We start from the raw sequence: 20,381 nt of genomic DNA, 5'->3' as shown, positions 1-20,381 counted from the left end.
ATTCTCTGATATGTGCTAGCCCTCATGATAACCTAAATAGCCATAGGTATTATCCTGAGCCTCTCCTGAACACATTTTTTTTCCCTCCTTTTCTTTCCTCCCCCCAAATAATACTGTTCACAGTTAACAAGATGGTGAAAGTTATTACAGGTGCAGAAATTATGAAAACATGCATACTAGATTGCTGAATGCTTAGAGACAGGGTTGTTTTGTCTGAGTTCACAGAACAGCGTGAAAAACATTCTATAAATTTGGGGTTTCTATCTCATAAAGTCATAATCAATGATCTCCTTGTCAAACATTGTGGAAAAAATTCCCGACTTACACTTTCCAAGTCTGGGTTAAGATGGCATGATAATTAATTTTCTGTATTCCTTCAGGCATTTCTTTAGTCTCTTCCTTCAGTCTTTTAATTCCTTCCTTATTTCTCTTTTAAACTTACTTTCTAGTAAACAGCTGAGGCTCTGGTCTGTGTTTATCTATTTTATTTTTTTCTACAGCTCCAACAGAAGTTTTGCTTAGGGCAACATCCTTTATAGATGGCAGCCCTCATAAAACAGCAGTGTAAAGAAAAGCAATGCCAATGTAATGTCTCAACATCTATTGGAAGCATCTCACTTAGGCAAGAGCATCAGTGCACAGGCCCAAGCATTTTTTTATAGTTTAAAAACTTTACTGCAGGAAAACAGAAACAAAAACCTCCCACTAAAATTCTTGAGGGATATAATAATAATGAAATGGCACTCTACAATCATATATAACCTATTTGCACATAGATGGCATAAAGAAGTGCAGTCTGATGAAAAGATTCAAGAACCAAAGGAAAAAGAAACAGGAATCAATTACTGTGATGTTCAAAGGACACATAGAGCTGGGATTTTAGAGTGTACAGTTAAACACTCATGTTGCATATTTCCATCTCATGACTGTCTAAAAAAGATCAAAGCTATTTTATTCCATATTAAGAATGACAGAATATTACAGCAAACATGCAATAAGGAGAAATGTAGTAAGATTTAATAAAAGATGATAATAAGGTTTGATAAGAACTTTTGGAATGTTACCAAATGTGGAATGTTAGATGAAAGCATCTGCATGTAGAGACTGTAGTGTGTTATTTGGAACCCCACAGAGCTAAACTGTGATTAGAACTACATATTTTTCCATAAATTAGCTTTTGTTTTGAATTTCCTGCTGAGATCATATGCGAGTTGATTGAACGTGCAAGTCAACATATAGGTTTTCTCATCCTTTGCTGTTTGTTAGGCTTCATGGCATCACAATTACAGCTGTCCACTTGGAGATCAAAGGTAGGTGACTGAGGCCAAAACAAAATAACCTGTAAACTCTGCACGATTTCTTCACAGTGACTTAGATCAATGCGAGATAATAATCATTTACCTATATGAACTATACAATTGTGTTGATGCATAAGCCAAGCACGACATGCAGATCAATTTGCAACCATGCAATTTCCACTTATTTCCATATTAAAAAGCAGAATAAACATGCTGAGTTCATCATCAAAGAGGCCTTTTTCACAAATCCATCTTACTTCAAGACCTTGTAAGGCATTAGCTATCCATCTGCACATGCTAATGAACTTGCGCAAAAAGTTTCAAGGTTTAAGTCAGTTTAGGAATTTCAACCATCCTCCCATAGAAACCTCCATATCACTCTCTTCTTTAGCTCAGTTCCTCCTAAAGATACAGCTCCTCACTCTAGCACCAGGAATCGTGACTGCGTAAACAGCTCTGTGCTTGGGCCAAAAATAAAAATAAGGGCAGAAGAGAAACTAGCTACTAGATAGAGAATCCTTAATTTTATTGTCATTAATATGTTTTATGTGGATTGCAATAACATATCATGACAGTAGTTCCTCCAGAGGACTCACCAGAGTGAGACGTGGCATTTATGAAATTATTCCTGTGAGAAAAGATGTACTCTAGGCACATGAAAAATAGAACTAATAAAAAGAAAACAAAAAAATTAATTTATCATAAATGAGTTACGGAAGAAACCCATGATACAAAGACAACCCTACTGCTAACTGTAAGTCCAGTGGTTTACGCCCAGCAAGCCACTTTGTTCCTTTTCTTTAATAGCTACGTAAACCCTGGCAAAAACAAGGTAGGATTACAGTTTCAGATTAAACATTCTTCTCCCAATCCCCACTAAATCAGCTATGACAGTGAACTATAAAATCTTACAAGTGATCTTAAGAACAGGCAGTCTTAGCTCTAAAGCAGCAGTCACTTATACAACTGATTGATTGGTCTTGTTACTGTATGAAAAGATATTGGCTCAGTGATGAGCACTTGCTTTAAACTTCTAGTTTTGGCTCCGGGTGAATTGAAAAAACAAGAAAGGATTGAATTTCTCCCCTTCCAACTTGTGTATACCAACATAGCATTACCTCTACCTGAGATTAGTAATAGGAGAGAGACAGAAAAGAACCCTGCTGGGGACTGAAAACCCGGCAAATAAATTGAATCACTTAGAACTGTGAGAAGCTTTGGGGTCAAATGCAGACCCACTCTAACAAAAAATGCTTCAATAGGAACTGCTCTGAAACTTGGCATTCCAAGATGAAAAAGAAGATGAGCAACAAATGAGTTTAAAGCTTTAACAAGTGAAGACAAATTTATTGTAGCAAATTACTGTGTCACACCTTGTGTGAAACTCAAGTAGATTAGTGTTTAGCACAGTGGTGTTAACAATACAGCTGGCTGTTTTACAGGTCTCAATTAAGTATTATTTACGTAATCATACCATCTTTTCAGTACTATAATAGTGACAAATTGTAAGTTTTTTTTCCATCTAAATACATTGTAAATATAGCAGTTTCTTAGAGACTTGTGGAGCTGGCAAACTTTTCCAACAGCTGATAGCTGCTCTCACTACCTAAAACCCTCCTGTATTATTCTATTAGAGGCATTAGAGAAGATGATTTTTGTGTGATCCTATTTCATTACATTTAGGCAAAACCACTCATCCTTATTTGGTTAGTTGGTTTTACCATTGAGGGAAACAATATTTCAAATGCATTATCTGAACAGTTGTAACATATCTCCTATTCCTAGAGATTAGGAAATCACAAATGCTGTTCTAGGTGACAATTCCTAAGAGACAACCTTCTCTTTGGTTTTGTGAATGAAGTCTTCTGAAATAGCATGTATTTGAAAACATAGGATCTTGTATTTAATGGTTCCTGTTAGCTTTGGAGGACTCATAACTTGCATGCTTCACTGCTGCAGTGGGAGAAATACACCTGTATTTAAAGCCACGCGTACTTGCCATCTGAGTCACAGATGTAATATCAAATAGATTGTTCACAGCAAGTTTGGTATGTATTTACCTCCATTGATAAAACAGGAACAACATCTCCAAATTACTCTAAGCTTGTTATTAATCCAAGAGTAACTAGTATAATTTAACTACATTTCTCAAGTATTTATCATTAAGCTGAATAATTGTTACAGCTTGTGGATCTTCCGGAATATTACAGAAGGAAGCACATCTCCATGTAACATGCTTGAAAGACATTTCAGTACTCCTGGAAACACCGTTCATAGTTTGAAAAGGAACCATACGCTGCAGCATGACAGCAAAATGTAGAACCCATGGACAGTGACATCATGTCGTCTTGTATTTCATCACTACACATGTAACATTGCCAGGATTACTGAGTTTCCATCTGCTCCACTGGCAAAAATGGAAGGGTGACAGGACTGTTGACAAAAACCTTGTGGCAAATCATAACTAGAACACAACCCTTTTGGGAGTAGAGGTGGGTATGCTCCTTGATGGATTAGTTTTTTTAATCCCGCAAAATCTTGTCAAGTCTCTCTTAACCTCCTGACTGCAAATTACAGGTTCCTACATCCTTCTGTGTAAGGATTATTTTTCTCAATGAATGTTTTATTTTCAGTGCCATTAACAGTAATAGCACGCAACATCTACAACACCAATCAAATGTTAATACTCTGCATAGTAACTATGATGTTTTGTGCTTAGTATAGAACTCAGTAACAAGATTTTTGCTTAAAAAACATTAGCTAAAGGCATTATCCATAACATTATTTTTGCTGGAAACAAAAAAAGTACATTCAATGCACTCATATTTCAATGTGCTTAGCTGTGGTGCAATTTCAATGAAAGATGTTGGAAATGTTTTTAGTCCAATCAGCCCAACAAGGTAGTAAAATGTAAGATAGTCATTTTCTGACTAGGCGTTCCCTGTCTCTCAGTTTTGAGAGAAAGTGGTATAAACAAGAAATTATAAACATTTCCATGCTATGGAGACACAACTAGCTCATCAACAATGTCTGCTCTAAACATGGTACAAACCTCACGCATATACCTAGAAGCCACAGGCAAAAAACTTTTACATGTTGGATACAGCTGAAAATTACTGCAATGCATAAACCCATGGAATTATTATCTCTAATATTAAGCTTTAGAATGGTGTGGACAATCGTGCCTATTTTAATACTGTTGCATACAAATAATACGTCAGAAATGAGTTGTCTGACTTCTTATTCCTAAGGTATGGTCTACAAACACCAGTTATCTGGCTTTTACAGGTCAGTTTTTGCAGGTTATGAAGTACTGAAATAGAACTAGGAGATCGGTACTTCAGACTTCAAGGACTCTCTCTCTCCCTATTACTGAATCCTATCCGTTCTGGCTATTAAAATCCCTCAGAAATTTTAGAAGATGGGTTTTACTTGCTAAATAATTGTACGTTCACCAGCTATATGGCTACATAATCCCACGCTGCAGTTCTAACAGCAGAGGCTATGCACTCTTTAATACTTAGTACTGCCTTACATTTCTATGGGATATCTACTGCTCTGTCCTCCCAGAGCAAGGTCCAGCAGTAATACATAGTACAACAGGTTGACTATCTATCACTCAGCAGAGCCACGCACTGCAGAGAGGCCAACCCTTTCATTCCCCCACAGTACTGTTGTCAGGGCAATTCCTTTCTACAATATCTGGAGCTGAGAGAGACATAGAGGTGTCCACTCTGGACAGGAACAAGACAGTGGCATATATCTCACCCACAGTTTCATACTTTGAGAGGCAGACACTTCAAAATCCCACCAAATTGGAACTGATAATGCAAATCTCTAGCTTATGAAGAGAGGGCCGATATAGAACACTGCTGCTGCCTTCAGAAGCATTAGAGACACCCAAAGCCTCCCTTAAAAGCCTGAAGGATTGTTATGATGAGACGCTAACTGTAACACAGAATGGAGTTATGTACCTTCCATAGTACTGCAACTGTGGTCGTTTTCACAGCTGCACATGTATGCATACATTGCATAAGAACATGCAAAATTTATCTGGTTCTCCTGCGTGCTTGGTACAATCAGCAAACATGAGGAAAACACCCTTGTTGTGTATCAAAACACAGGTTTTGATACATTGTGATACATGGATTTGGTAAACTGTAAAATCTCAGAGCACTTTCTTCAAATGATGACAACAGACCAAGAGGAAATTCAAAATATTTCTCACATTCAGAATCACAGTTTTGTTTGAGTTGGAAGGAATCTTTGAGGATCCCTCAAATGAACAGAGACATATCTTGATCAGGCTGCTCAGAGCCCCTTCAGCCTGACCTTGAGCATCCCCACGGACCGGGCATCCACCACTTCCTCTGTGCATCCTGTGCCAGTGCCTCATCACCAGTGTAAAACACTTCTTATGTCCAATCTAAATCTCCCCTCTTTTGATTTGAAACCACTTCCCCTGTCCTACCATAACAGAACCTGCTAAAGGGGACAGACCCTTCCTTCTTGTAGCACTCCTTTAGATACTGGGAAGGCTGCTCTCAGGTCTCTTCAGAGCCTTCTATTCTCCAGGCTGAAGAGCACCAGCTCTCTCAGCCTGTCCTCATAGAGGAGACATTCCATTCCTGGGATCATTTATGTGGCTCTCCTCTGGATGCACTCCAACAGGTCTATGCTTTCCTTGCACCGAGGACTCTCCATCTGGATGTAGTGCTCCAGGTGAGGTCTCAGCGCAGAGCAGAGGGGCAGGATCACCTCCCTGACCTGCTGGTCACATTACTTTGGATGCAGCCCAGGATACAGTTGGCTCTCTGGGCTGCGAGGGCACCCTGCTGGCTCATATCCTGCTGCCATCCATTAGTATACTCAAGTCATTTTTGGCTCAATCCTTTTGTCTCACAGCTTGTATTGATAGTGGGAGTCGCCATGACCCAGGTGCTTTTTTTTTTTTTTTTTTTGAATCTGTGATATTTACAGGTATTAGTCTACTTCAGCACCACTAATTTTACAGAATGAGAAATGCAGTGAGAGCATAAACCTGACAATACGTGAAAGTCTGCCACACAGTTGCAGACAGAGAACATATTTCCAACCCACACAACTCACTGGAACATTAGTCACAACCAAGGTCCATGCGAAACCTAAGGAGTCAGAGTGGGAAGAGAATGCAGGCACTCTGCTGGAAATACAGCAGAAAAAAATCTTGGAAATCTTGACAGGGATTCCAGTGATAGGAGTACTACAATATTCAATTTCAAATGCAGGACAAAGAAAAAAAGAAAGTTTGTGAATACATAATGAAAGTAAAGGTGATTAATGGCAACTAAACTATACTCTCCTTCATGCCTGTTAATTACAATACCTATGCCAAGTACTGTAATAAAAATTCCATTTAAATGGCGTTATTAATTAAGTTGTTTTCTTCTATCCTGGCAGTAATTGAGCTTTACGAACAGCAGAATATTGTTAACTAGGCATTGCAATCAAAAAGACATATCATATTGTTCTTTGGTGATGAAGTAAAATAGATTCTTTTTGATTACAGGTATATTTCGTCATTCTTTCTAAGAAAAATCCAGTTCTAAATCCATTAGTTTTGTGAAGGGTGATTCTGCCCTCTTAGGACATCTGCCAGCGAGCCCCACAGGAAAGGTATCTCTCTGGTCCTCTACAATGTGCACAGCAGCTGTCACACTACATCCTCTGTAATGCAAGCAGAGCCACAGACCACAAACTCTGAAACAACACTGGATAAATGAAAAGTTAATTTAAGTGTGTAGAAACTGAAAATTTTCTGATTTTTCAAGATCACTTTAAACTCACCTGCAAGAGAGTTAATCGGCCCTTAGATCTAATTTTCACACCCTACATACTTCTGTGACAAGTCTTCTCTAACAGCAAACCTTGATAACTATCTTTCCTGCCATCCATCTCTTCTACGCATAAAACCTCCTCAGTTGCTCTGTTCTTATTCTCAAGAAATTTCTCTCTCAGACCCTGAAGACAATTTTCCAGCATGTTGATTATTAGAATTCATTAGCAAATAAATTTGCAGTTTACTTTAATTATCTACACTTATCAGTAACAATTTTCAGATTGGGTAAAAAATTGAATGCACAATATAATAACAAGGGAATAAACACAATTTATCTATATAAAAATGTGGAAGAGATGTATTATATGTGATTATCTAACACAGCTTTCAAGTCTGGTATCTCTCCTATGTTCATACTACATTTCCAGTTTGGATTACGTCTATGTGGTCACCCCTGAGTCATAGAAGAACAGCAACTTTCCTACTGGCTCTCAAAGAATGAAATATAAACTACAACATGTATTTTCCCAGAAGTCGTTTCACTTAAGTCTAAAAGTTAGCTTTCTTGTTAGCCTTCCTGTCCAAAATGGATTTACTTAACTGCTCACAGGAAGCAGTGGAGATAAAAATATTCCTGTGGTCTTTTTAATTTAAAGTTCTTCCCCCTCCCCCCCTCCACGATGCCCTTACATTACCACCAATAATTATTTGCTTTATCATGAGGAGCAACAGGCTGGTGTATATTCTACCCCTGACCACCAGCTGCATAGCTAAATGTAGCACAATGATCAGTTCTGAGCTACAGAGAGGATAAAGTGCTCATTAAATGCAAACAGGCTTCAAATTGTCACAGACTGATCTTGAGAAGTCAGGACAGAAGAGGTAGACTAAACAGATCAGGTCTCATAATGTATTTGAAGACTATTTTATGTTAATAGAAAACTCTTTAGTAGATGTGGAACAACACTCATGACAGACGCATGCGATCTATCAGTGCACAACTCTCAAGCCCAGTTGAGTAGTTCTAATTTCAGTACTGACTGAGGAAAACCATTTGCCTGTTTAATGCCATGAAAGTGAAAATGGCCCTGGATCAGCTTCTTACAACAACTTTGGCAGTGACATTGGCAATGGAGAATCAGTTGCCAAAACAATTCTTGGGCAAGAAAGAGGGGCCCTGATATCCCCAAATACTCATTCATTTCATGCAGCATGAATCCATGGTAAAAAAGAAATTATTACTGCTGTACCAATTGGGCCAATACTGTAGCTCGTCAGCCTGTGTTATGCAATGACATGCTGAAAACAACTTCTGACTGTTAACACCAAAAGTAAACAGAGAATATCCTCAAATATATAAGTGGTAGGATATTGGTTATATACGAAACTTTGATTTGATGCCCATTTTTTTGCCTAGGTGTTGCTTTAACAAACTGTCACTTCATGCATTCACCACAAATAATGGATGCCAAATGAAGTAGTAAGTCTCAGAAAGAAAAAAGACAAAGTTCTGTTTTGTCTTGCACATTGTAAAGCTGGACTCTATTTCCAGCTCTCACACAGACTGCTTGTACAATGTTGGGTAAAACTCTTCATGTGTACATAAAAAGAAATCAAACAAAGGCAACATCATATTTCGTATTCTTCCACAGCTTAAATTTAATACTTTTCCTCCTAGTCTTCCAAATAGTGAAAAATAAAATAATATTTTTCAAAGTTTTCTGAAAATGTTCATATTGGAAATAAAATTGACATCTTCTTGGTTGCAAAACTTATTATGTATAGTAGTTAACCAAAAGAGCTTCTTAAAGAAATTCCACTGTAATCTCAATCCCCAAACTAAGAAGTTTATATTCTTTCTTCTTCTTTTTAACACACTGTTTCAGGGAGTTGTTCTTCTAATCTTTTACTCTAAACTAGAGCTGCTTTTTATTTCAGTCTACTTTTCTATACGTGCTGCGCTGTATTTTGGTTCAGCACCTCTTGCATGCTCCTGTTGATTAAATAATTATTTATCCATAATTAAATATCAGACAAACCCGTCAAACAAAAGGTCACCACTTTCTGCAACTCATTTCTATTTTCTCTAAAGATCAGCAGGTTTCATTGACAGAAACAGTAAGCTTCAACATTCTCTGTGTTTCAAAAGAGAGACCACCAAGGATTGAAAATCAAGAGTATGTGGGAAGGCTGGAAGTGAGACTTTCCTTACTTTAGACTGAAATAATGTTTTCAACTTCTCATGACCCCCAAGACTGTATTAAGTGGCCTTACAGTGTAGCACTTGCTCTGGTCCCTCTCTATGTTGATATCTGCTGCTCTCACCTCCTTTTGTAGACTTTGTAAACGTAGGAGTCTTTCCTGTCACAGTGATGGAAGAAGTGCAAGACAGACCAGACTCAGTGTAGCTCCTCTCCTCTGGCAGGACTAACTGACTGAGCAGTTCTGCAAAGGCAGACACCAAGTCTAGCAAACTGTCTCTTCTGCCGTATGTTGTCAGAGCAGAGGGGATCTAAAGTCATCTTCTCTATTCCATACCCACTGCAACTAAAATAAGCCTGGGCAAGACATGTTCATCCCTCGCCCCAAGAAGAGCCTGCTATTCTGGTCACCAGGTGAGCGATCCAGTTAGTCCTTCTACCTACAGCTGTCACAGTCACACAAGCCATACCACATTCCTTATCAATCCATACCAGCATCGTTTACAGCACTGGCTGAAGCATTTTCATGCTTGTGGCAATGCCTCTCCGTGAAGCTAAAAATGCACCTCAAACCAGCTTCACAGAAGTGACATGCCATCTCAGCTGCTGTAGGCCTCAGCAAACAAGCTGGATCACTGTGTTCAGGGCACACTGCAGTGCTGGAGGGCTCACAAAACCACAGCCCTTCCCAAAGATTGTATTTTATTATCATTTACCTACTCAGCCATTTCTCTTTCATATCTACCCTACACAATATTTAACCAAGACGAAGGACTGTTTCCATCTTACATAAATCATTTCCACCGATTCATACTTAGATAGCCTACTAAATAGAGAGTGTTTCTGATACACCTGCAAAGATGCGAAAAAGACATATATGAATGAGCATAAGCCATTCATGGTTTTATAGACCCACTGTTCTCTAGAGAGCATCACTGAGTGCTGGATTTTACATTTAGATTGCTGAGTTAGCTGAAATATGTGTAATATCACCAGTAGGCAAAGAGCTCCCTATTGACTACGGGGCAGAGGAAGGCCCTTGTGCATTGTTTATCTCAGCAAGAATAAAAGCTGGCAAGCACCCATGAGATGTAGTACAGCTATGGTTTTTTTTTTTTTTTTTTGGTAACAGAGTATGTGAATAAATGATGTGTGGAGATGAATGCTCTCATTCTATGGAAAGCCCAATTCTTTCCCTGAATACAGGAAAAGAGATGTATTAGACTTGCTCATACTTCTTAATATGCTTGTGGGAGAAATAATCCAGTTCAGCTAATTCCTCGCACCTCTCAGATTCATAAGTAATCTTGCTCTTTGGGGCAAGCAAAGTGTAGCTCAGCTCACAATGAGATCTTCAATATTTCACTATCTGTGTGGCCATTTTCTCTATTTCTTGATAGTGATACCTCATACTGAATTTTTTCTTGCACTTTTTTGGGCAGCAGATGTTTGATTATAAAGACTTAAGAGGCAACATTACAAATATTGAGCACAATTAATGTGCTTTATAAATGGAAATATTTCAACCCCATCTTTTTTAAAAAAGATGCAGTGTTAAAGGTTAACTTCAAGCCACACCTTTATGCTTCTGTGTACATTCACACAAAAAATAATTCAAGGCATTAAAAGTATTGGGCAGTACTGGCAAGCCCCACATTTCTATAAATGCATTTTTTACTTCGGGGTTCACAGTTGAAGTGGAAAGGGTGCTTCAGAAACTCTGCTTTGCCATGGCAGACAGGAATTTGTCCAGCTACTCAGCAACCCAGTTTCTTGCATTGTTCACAGAAGCTTCAGCCCAGAAAGAACTACTTCAAAGGCTTTATACAGCTTATGCTCTGCCCTGGATTGAAATGTAGAAAGCCTGTTTCAACAAAGGCAATGAAGATTTAGGGATCAGAGAGCCTGCTAGGCTTTGTTATTAATTTACCCAGATTTTAAAATGAAGGGGAGAAGGAGAGATTGACTCTTTCCCTTTCTATTTTCTTTCCTTGACTTTCTAAGACTCTGAATTTGAGTGAGAGCAATGCCTTACAAAAGCAGACCCTTACGCTTTTATTAACATAATAGCGCTGACTTAAACTTCTAATTAAAAAATCAGTTAAAAAAAAGTCTTTGAAAACCAATTAAGGACTCAGAGGTAACAAAATATATAATCTAGACAAAGCCACAGAAGAAGATACATGCACACTGAAAGCCTGTTCTGCTCCCATACAGAAGTCAGTAATGTTTACCTCACAGTTAAGCAGTCAACTGTCTAAAACTCAAATGATATATTTATAGCAAAGATTTATGAAATTAAATAATGACAAAATAAAAGAAATCATATAGAACACAAACTAGGAAAGAGTACTTAAAAACAAAACGGAAAATTAAAAAAACCCTACAGAGGAGGAAGAAGCCTCTTCTCCACATTGTCCTTCTGGACAGTTATTTTCTCTACCTTGCAACCAAAGTCTACGTCACACATTTGCTCTATGTACACACAAACATACACATATATAATAAATGAAAATTATTAACTCCTAAATGCTTCATCGCTTATATATAACGCAAAATGAAAAGAATTCCACAGGCATGCTGCAAGTTGTGTTTTGTTAGAAAACACAACAGCCTTCATTTTACAGATACATTTGTAAGGACAGGACACCACATAGCTTAATTGCAGTTCAAATACTTCTTTGAAGTTAATTCAACTGTTGTTGCGTCACAGAATGCTTTTAAAGTACTCAGATTTTTTATTATCTCAAAAGAATCACAAGTTTTCATTAAGTCGTTGTTGTGGTTTTTACTGTTACCAAAAGCTTTTCTATACATGAAGGTTAATATGGGACAGTCCATCTGATACTCCAATTTATGATGACAGTTATAAAACAAAGGCACTCACCTATGAAGTAGGACAGCAGTATTGCCAGCAGCACTGAGACTCCTACAGCACAGAGAGCAGTACATTTCCAGCTACAGTACTTCGAAGACTTCTTGAATTTAAAAGCACTTCTGGACAGAGTGTTCCTAGGTAGTGGCCGAGTAGGAGGGGAATAAACAGAGCCGGATGCCATTGTGTACCCTGGTGTTGCAGTACTGAACAGCGGTGTGGTCCCTGTTCCTGTTTTGAATAGGAAATGCCTGTGGAAGGAAAGAGTGTATGCTAAGTACATACATAAATTGAATTGGAACACAGGCAGTCATACTGTTTTTGCTTAAATGTCGTGTATTTTTCAATTGCCTAAGAGCATCCACTCTGCAAAGGATCACAGTAGCAATATTGGTCACAGAACTCACACTTCAGAAAGGCACTTTCACTTGAAGAGCAGACTGAAAAGTCCCCAAAATATTAGTGATGCAGTGTTGTACAGAGAGGAAACAGAACTACCAAAAAATACCCTCTGGTAAAGAAGAGGTATCTCAGTGTTTAACCAGCAAGTAAAGGACAGGCTTTCTGCTGCTGTTTATTTTCGTTGGCTTCAACTACAGACTACAGGGAACTCCATTAAAAAGTCAATATTATGCAGTCTGACTGTAGCCCACACTACTTATCACATTCTCCTGGGTCAATTACAAAGAAAACAGCAATCTCTCACATAAACTTCTGACAATTTTGCCCCAAATCAGCCAGTTAAAAGATGTCCTTTGTGTTCTAACTACACAGCTCACTAATTTCTATCTCCTCACACATAGCATTCCCCTATCAAGATCTGATTTATGGACCAAGCAGCCAGTTACAGTCTGGCATGTAATCTAAAGACAGATATTTAGTGGGTGCCCTGAGCAAACCTCAGCCAAAATTAGAAATGAGAAGCAAAGCCAAATTTAAGACTTTGAGTTAACAATAAACTTAATTTAAATGAAACTTTCTCAAGGTAATACTACTCCTTGCGTTTACCTACATTCTATTTTTGTTCACAATACCATAATTGCTTCAGAAAAGCCTCTAAAAGGAAGCACAGTATATAAACATATAATACCTGTAGTTCTTCTTGAGGCATACGTGAACAACTCCACAAACAACAAAACTTAAAAAATCTTGGCACCGGGTCTTTTTCCACTGATTTGTTACATCAGCAACTCTGCTGCGTAAGGCTTGGCCTTCAGCAATTAGGCTTTGCAAAGTGAATATGTTATACGTAAAAACTGTAAGAAAGTCATTGTGGATGCAAAAGCAGCTAAACAAAACTCCACAGGAGTTTGCATTCTTGAGTAGGTGAGATATACTCATGAATTGTGGACATGCAGGTTCTCCTGAAGCCAAGTAAGGACATGTCTATGTCATTTTTGTCTACTGCATTCCTTATATACGGTATAGGTCAGAGGCTCTAACACAGTGTGAGTTTTGGAGGGAAAGGCCCTCTAGCTACCTCTCCAGACATCAGGCTCATCAGGACTGCTTCTCTGCTGACAGCGCATTCAACCTCCAGGGCCCAGGTCTGGATCCTTGGATAGCAACATGCCAACCTATAGGGTACAACCTATAGTTTCACCAGAAATGCACTGTAGAGACACTGAAAATTAATTTGCCCCAGTGCAGCATGAGAGAAATAACAGCAGCAGATAAACAGTTTGTTATGAATTTGATCATAATGGCATAAACCCCCACCTTGAAAATATTTCCGTCACAAATAATGCCATGAAATATTCTATACGCAGGTTACCTCATTTGGAATGACATGCAACTTGCTGGCAGAAGCAACAGATGGATATATATTAGATCTACTGATGCACAACAGCACATGCAAGTTTTTCTGAACTTCTGAGCAGAGAGGATTATTAATGATTTCAAAAGACAATGCCCTTGTGGTTTAAATCTTCTCTAACACAGTGCTTCATTACAAGTTGTGACATTTTCTAAGTAGCAAACACAAAAACCAACAGTGCCTAGCCCAATATAAAAGGTGTTACCTTTCAGAACCATTAGTTTGATTTTACGGACTCACAGAAGCATGTAGATTTATTAAGTCCTGATAAAGAGTGTTATTCACTTGACCTTCACTGCTCTTTCATTTCAGGCTACAAAAGGTATCTCCAGGCACATGCACATAGATCCCAGGATAACAACTAACACAAAGAAAGCTGTTTCCTCTTCAGTACATAATGAGTACTGCTTTGGGGGACAGAAAGGAAGCCATTCAGTAGATATGATAATGGTCCTTCTAAACATCAGCTTCCGTGTTAAAAATAAGAAGTTGTCTGTGCAACCTGCCATTTTAACACCCACCCGTCTCACAGTTCAGCTCAGTAGACCGAAAATGGGAATTTGCAACATTATATGAACACTTGCATGAAACCTTATACACTCCTAGCTATAATAAAACAATGCAACAAAACCATCAGCATCTGACTTTCATTTTTTTTTCCTGAGCAAGCGAGAACTGAGATGTTGGTATAGCATAACTTGCACCTAGAGAGTGTAATCCACATTCTCAAAGTCTTTGAGCAGTTAATCCCATAGATAAATGTGGGAGATGGCCACATATCTGTGGTGGTGGGAGCTGTCACAGCTCTGACAGTCCACCTCAGGCATCAAGGCAATGAAAGAAAATTGTAACTTTTATATGTGAATTCAGCAGTGTGCAGTCTTAGGCAGCACACAGCACGACTCCTCACTTCAAGCTACTCCTCTTTTCCTTTGAATCACGTTAATACAATGGCAGAGTGGTTGTACTGGCTGGCTGGAGGCTGCTGGGGGAAAAATCCAGAGAGAGTAAAAGACTGACAAAAAAATAAGAAAAAAATACAAAAAAACTACTGGCATCTTCCTCTGGGTATAGACAATTTCTTTGGATTTTTCTCTTTCTAATAAGCAAGGTTACTAAGAAAGTGGTCAGAGACTCTCCTTCTACATTAACTCAGAGTCATCAGTATTTAAAGTGCATGCTATTGGGCTTGCACATCTTGCCAGCTTCTCTGAGCCATGATCCTGTGAGACAGACATGCAGAAGGATGCGGTATCTGACAACAAATCCAGGCTGCTTCCAGATAATGCTGAAATTCTTTACGCTCTTGAAATATAATCTATCTGCAAATGATTTTAATTATCTATATATCCATTTATCTTGTCTTTTCAAACCATGGAACTCAAGTAGCTACTTTTTAAAACCTAAACTTTGTACTACTTGACCAGGCACCGACTTACCACCAATTATATTACATTTAATCTCATAGGAGCCTAACAGAAGCTATAAAAGCATATCCTTCCATTCAAAATTGATCATTTAACAAGCACTTGCTAGATCTTCCGTAAGCAGCACTTAAAATATTTTATAAAAGCTTTAAGAGTACAAAATTCAACTGAATCCTGCAAATATTTTACAAGACCAGCTAATTCTGTTATTTAATAACTCAATTCACTTTTTGAAGCAAATAATGTTCTATTTCAATGTTTATTCAATATACACTTCCATCTACTAATTCAATAAGTATTTCTATTAAAAAGTGCAGCTAATCATAACATTTTAAAGGGAAAAAAATTCAGTACCTAAAAGTTATGAATCACAGCTCTGCGGTAAAATACAAAGTTATGTCATAAACTAATCCTTGCTTGCAAAGACAGCTGGGAAGTCACCTTGTTTCACAACGGGCAGACATCGTGCTTAACTTTCCTCTCTTAAGGGACAAAAAATACAGTATCAAAACTCTAATAAGAGAAGACAGGAACTTCTGAATAAAAATGAAATTATCATGCTTTTAATTTAACTCAGTACCAGGAACTGGTACATACAATTTTTTTTTCCTCTCAAGCTGGGGGTAGAATTCACACCAAATAAGATTTTCTCTCTGCTGCCACTTCCTCTACGGAAAATAAAATTGAAGTAGTCTCTACTAAATTCAGTAAATAGGAAAGCGGGATGGGAAGAAAGTGATAAAAAACCCAGGAGTTAGGCAGAAGGATTACATTAAAACTGTGGCCTCTGAGAAATGGAGATGGATTACAAAACCATTCAAGGACAGTGAGGCTCAAACCCTAAACCCAAATACTTCTGACATAAGGTAGCACAGTGCCCAGCAATGGAAATACAATTTAGAATAACTTTGTGACAAAGATTTTTCACCCCAGTTCAGAACAGAACAGATACTCCACACTGCAATGTTACATAAACACGTCTGGAAGACTCCAAATTCCAGAACACCAGAAACTCAAACACTATACCAAAAAAGCATCTGTGACAAAAAGAAGTACTCTATATTACCTTTAAATATGTTGATAACAAACTTTAAAAAATTATTGAATATTTTTAACATTCATGACGTAACATCTACATTAGATACATCAGTTTTTTAGCTTATACCAAGATTGCTTCAACTTGCAAAAGGTTCCTGATGATTTGCAGCTATTATTTCTCTAGTATTGGACATCATATATAGAATGCTTTATAGACATTTGGAAGATATGAAAGAGCTTATCTTATCCTTTCCAACACCTTTCTAAGCACTGTTTTAGCTTTGTATCAGTATATGTTATACAGCACAAGTACACCAAGCGGAATCCCACAGAAAGTCTGTCACAACATTCTAAATTTGTACTAAACAAGGAAATGTGAAGGTGCAGTGAAATTCTTCTGAACTCCTCTAGGCATGTCAGAGCATACATCATGTTTTATTACCACAACAGAGATATTTTCTTGTAGTGCTGTTACTTAGATTATGACAGTGACCAGAAATTGCTGTCACAGGTTAAAGGTCAATACCACCAGGCTTTCTGAATACACAAAACCAAAACACTCCTCTCATCTTATGGATAAAATATCTTCAATTCAGAATAAAACCATATTTAGAATATATGTCCTTAAAAAACCCAAATCCCTCCTTCCCATATATTTGAACCTTGTGTACTGTCATGTACTATTAGCACTTAAGGAATCTGGAATGCAAAAAAATCAATTAGTTTGGTCATGTTTCTGAATAGAAACACTTCAGTGACTCGAAAAACAAAGCACATGGTGTCAATGCACACAAAATACCATCACAGACTGAGGCTTTCTTCTTGTTCTGTCTTCTATACTGCCCTAATTACTGTCCTATCATTTCATGATGGTCTTAATTCCACGTGGCTCTTCCAATCATTACACACCACTGAGGAAGAAAACACTAACACTCAGATTTCATTGCAGAAGTCATCCTTTTTTCTTAGAAATTCTCCCTTTCCTGGGAATTTGAAGTTATCTCTGGCTGAAAAACAGCGCATGGGGAAGTTTCCTATGAGCAAAGGTGGTAACACAAGCTTGTTAGTTTGCTTCAAAAAATTGTATAGAAGAAAGATCTCCTACTTGATGGAGAACAGTTATGTATTTAATAGTAAAGCAAATAAGCAGAAAGAATCCTTACAACAGCAGGGTAGATTACCATGGACAACATCCAGTCTAGAAGAGGACAATACAAACTGCAGAACTAAAGTCTTCCAAACAACTTATCCAGTAGTAGTTTGATGTCTATAAATTGTTCAAAACTCAGGCTTCTACTCAACTCTTGTGGTATTCTGCTGTGTAGACTAAACATGCATTGTGTCAAAATGTGTTTTCTTCCATCAATTTCAATTTAAATTCAACAGATCGTTCCCTTGTTCTTTTATAATGAGTGTTTGCCCTGTGGTACATAAAAACAACATTTTTATAAAATTACTCTTTGATTCATTTTTCATTCTAGAGTAGAACATATAAAGATATTAAAAAGTAATTGCTTAAAGCAAAATAAGGAAGATTTAGGGTCAGGCAAAAGCAACTATGGAGTTGAGAAAAGCTATTTTCAGATACCTGCTGTTTTGGTGCAGTATACAACAAAACCAACATCTGGAAGACAACAGAAAAGAAACTGACTTGTGGTGAGAAAGAAGAAAGAAAACCCTTCCCTAATGTTCATTTTTGGATATGGCTCTTTTACCTTTTGGTACCAACAGATCTCCAAATGAGATACATAAGTATATCTGCGAGTCTCTGAAATTTTACTTTGTGTAAGTAAGAAGGCCACCAATTTTATAACTTTGACTCCTTTGTTGTTGTGATTTGAAGAAAAAAAACTGAACATAACAAGCAATTGCCAGCATAGGAGGCTACTGTTGGATACACAGTTACTGCATTTTACTCAACTTTTCCAATCCAGGAAGAAGTCATTCTGTCTTCTGTAATCAGAAGCTAACCACTTAGTGAAATGAGCACACCCATTTTTATACCGTGAACACAGGCTGATCTCTCCTCAAATACTAACTCAAATCTGCCACAGCTCCTTCTATTAAAAAATATCTATTCACCTCTAAGGAGTGTTGAATCTGTAGACATTACTACACCAAGAAATAAATTTGTAAGCAAGCTGAGGTAAATGTTCTTATCTGTTTTGCTGCAGTCCTCAATCTGTTACACTGGATTCGCTCCGAGGCATGATAGAGTATATCTGCACCTCAGACACCTAAAAGTGGGTACACATCAATCATATTCTGATATCCTCAAGTGGTGGGAAAAACTTCTGTTGAAAATACCTCAGCTGAATGCACGCTGAGAGAAATGTACATTTTAGAGAATTTATGTCTTGGTGATATAAACTTCAGGACCAGTACTTCAGGAGATACGACTTTACTACTCAGAAAGGGATAGTAATCCTAATGGCTTGATTTTGACATGTTGTATAGTGGTATTACTGAATGTATTAGAATAAAAATTGTAATTAACCTATTTTTGAATTGAATACAGCTGTGGTGCTTGCTAACTTGAACAAAAAAATAGAATAGCAGGTTTTGTCTAAAAATGGTCACAATTCATAATTCACCTTTTGGGGAATAGCAGCAACCAGTAATTCTACTTTTTGAAAGTATACAAGCATCTTGTATAAAACTTTGGCAGCACCACAAAGCCAATGTAAGCTAGCAAGATATATGGGAACCTACAGCAGATCTTGTTATTTTTACAATGGTTCCAAAGGGCGTAGGCAAGAGATAGCAGAGACTCCTGAGTTATAGAAGCTCTCGTTCTCCATCTTGAATGCTTCCTTCCTGACACAAGCAGAGACAGGATGCATCTATCTCTATGGAGATGTAGTGTTCTATTTGCCACTATTGCTAAAAAAAAATAAAATAAAAATCAATGAGTCTTAAGGAATTAACTCCAAGAGAGTATTGGCTGCATCTGGCTGCAGACAACTTAACTTGATCCAACTCTCACATAAGTTTTTGTGTTTATCTCTCCCTGACTTTCCTTAAGCCAAACCAGCTGATTTTTTCCCTCCCAGGAATGGATTACCACGCTCCTCTGCTTACAAAAGCCCTACTAGATACATTAGCCGTCAGAACACACAGAAACCATTAACCGGAGAGAAAAAAAAACAACACAACGGCAGTCTGAGATTGCAATCAATCACTTGCACTGCATCTACTGGCTGGTGCTCTTGGCAGACCCTACTCACTCTGGATGGATCTGGATTCTCTGAGTGAGACCATGACCCTCACCTGCCATTTGACATTAGAGAGCTCAGCCTGGTTCGCTAATGGATAGATCACATCAATAAATCTGATTCCTTGCACTGAGTTGAAGAAGCAGATGGAATGAGAAGATTAATCGCTGCTGACTGACGTTACAAAGAAGATGTAAAAGAGATAACAGAAATTACTGGCTAGGTCTCATATGAACTCTGGTTCACTGATGCATGAGATCAGCATTCCCAGTAGGTTCCAAGAGGAATTGGATTTTTGTTTCTCTGTGAGCACTTTATGCCTGTCTTCATCTTCTGTTAACACTTGTCTGAGATGAAACCTTGTAGTTGGTGGTGTTTGCCCTCAGTACTGCTTTATGACTGACTTCCACAGAATCACATGGCCGCATTTAATGTAAATCCAAGCCAGCACAGAAACTACAGTATGTTGTGAATTTGTCTTATTTTGTTTTCTCTGCAGAAATGCAATAACAAATTGTATAGAAAAAAAAGGTGAATTTCCATTTTCTCTGAGCGGAATAATCCTAGAAAAAGCTCCAAGATCAGATCAGATCAAATGATGATCCAAGTTTGGGAGAAAGACAGAAAGAGAGGAAAACTATTATCCATATGCATAAACAGAGGAAACATCTGTGGGAACTGGAGATAAGCCTC

At 37.9% G+C, this 20,381-nt stretch overlaps 1 protein-coding gene across 18 annotated transcripts in view; it reads right to left on the bottom strand.

Annotated features, from left to right (window-relative positions):
* Window positions 1–20,381, bottom strand: part of TENM3 (teneurin transmembrane protein 3) — a 696,676-nt gene that overhangs the window by 104,491 nt on the left and 571,804 nt on the right. For all 18 annotated transcript variants that reach the window (XM_052683284.1, XM_052683286.1, XM_052683287.1 and 15 more), the window contains one exon: window positions 12,205–12,443. In XM_052683284.1, coding sequence (XP_052539244.1) covers window positions 12,205–12,443 — 239 coding nt within the window. The remainder of the gene's footprint in view (window positions 1–12,204; window positions 12,444–20,381) is intronic.

Source organism: Tympanuchus pallidicinctus, unplaced genomic scaffold (genome assembly GCF_026119805.1).
Source record: "Tympanuchus pallidicinctus isolate F22 unplaced genomic scaffold, pur_lepc_1.0 scaffold2, whole genome shotgun sequence".
NCBI classification, from domain to species: domain Eukaryota; kingdom Metazoa; phylum Chordata; class Aves; order Galliformes; family Phasianidae; genus Tympanuchus; species Tympanuchus pallidicinctus.
Note: the sequence above shows the minus strand (reverse complement) of the source record. Positions and strands in the feature narration are given on the sequence as shown.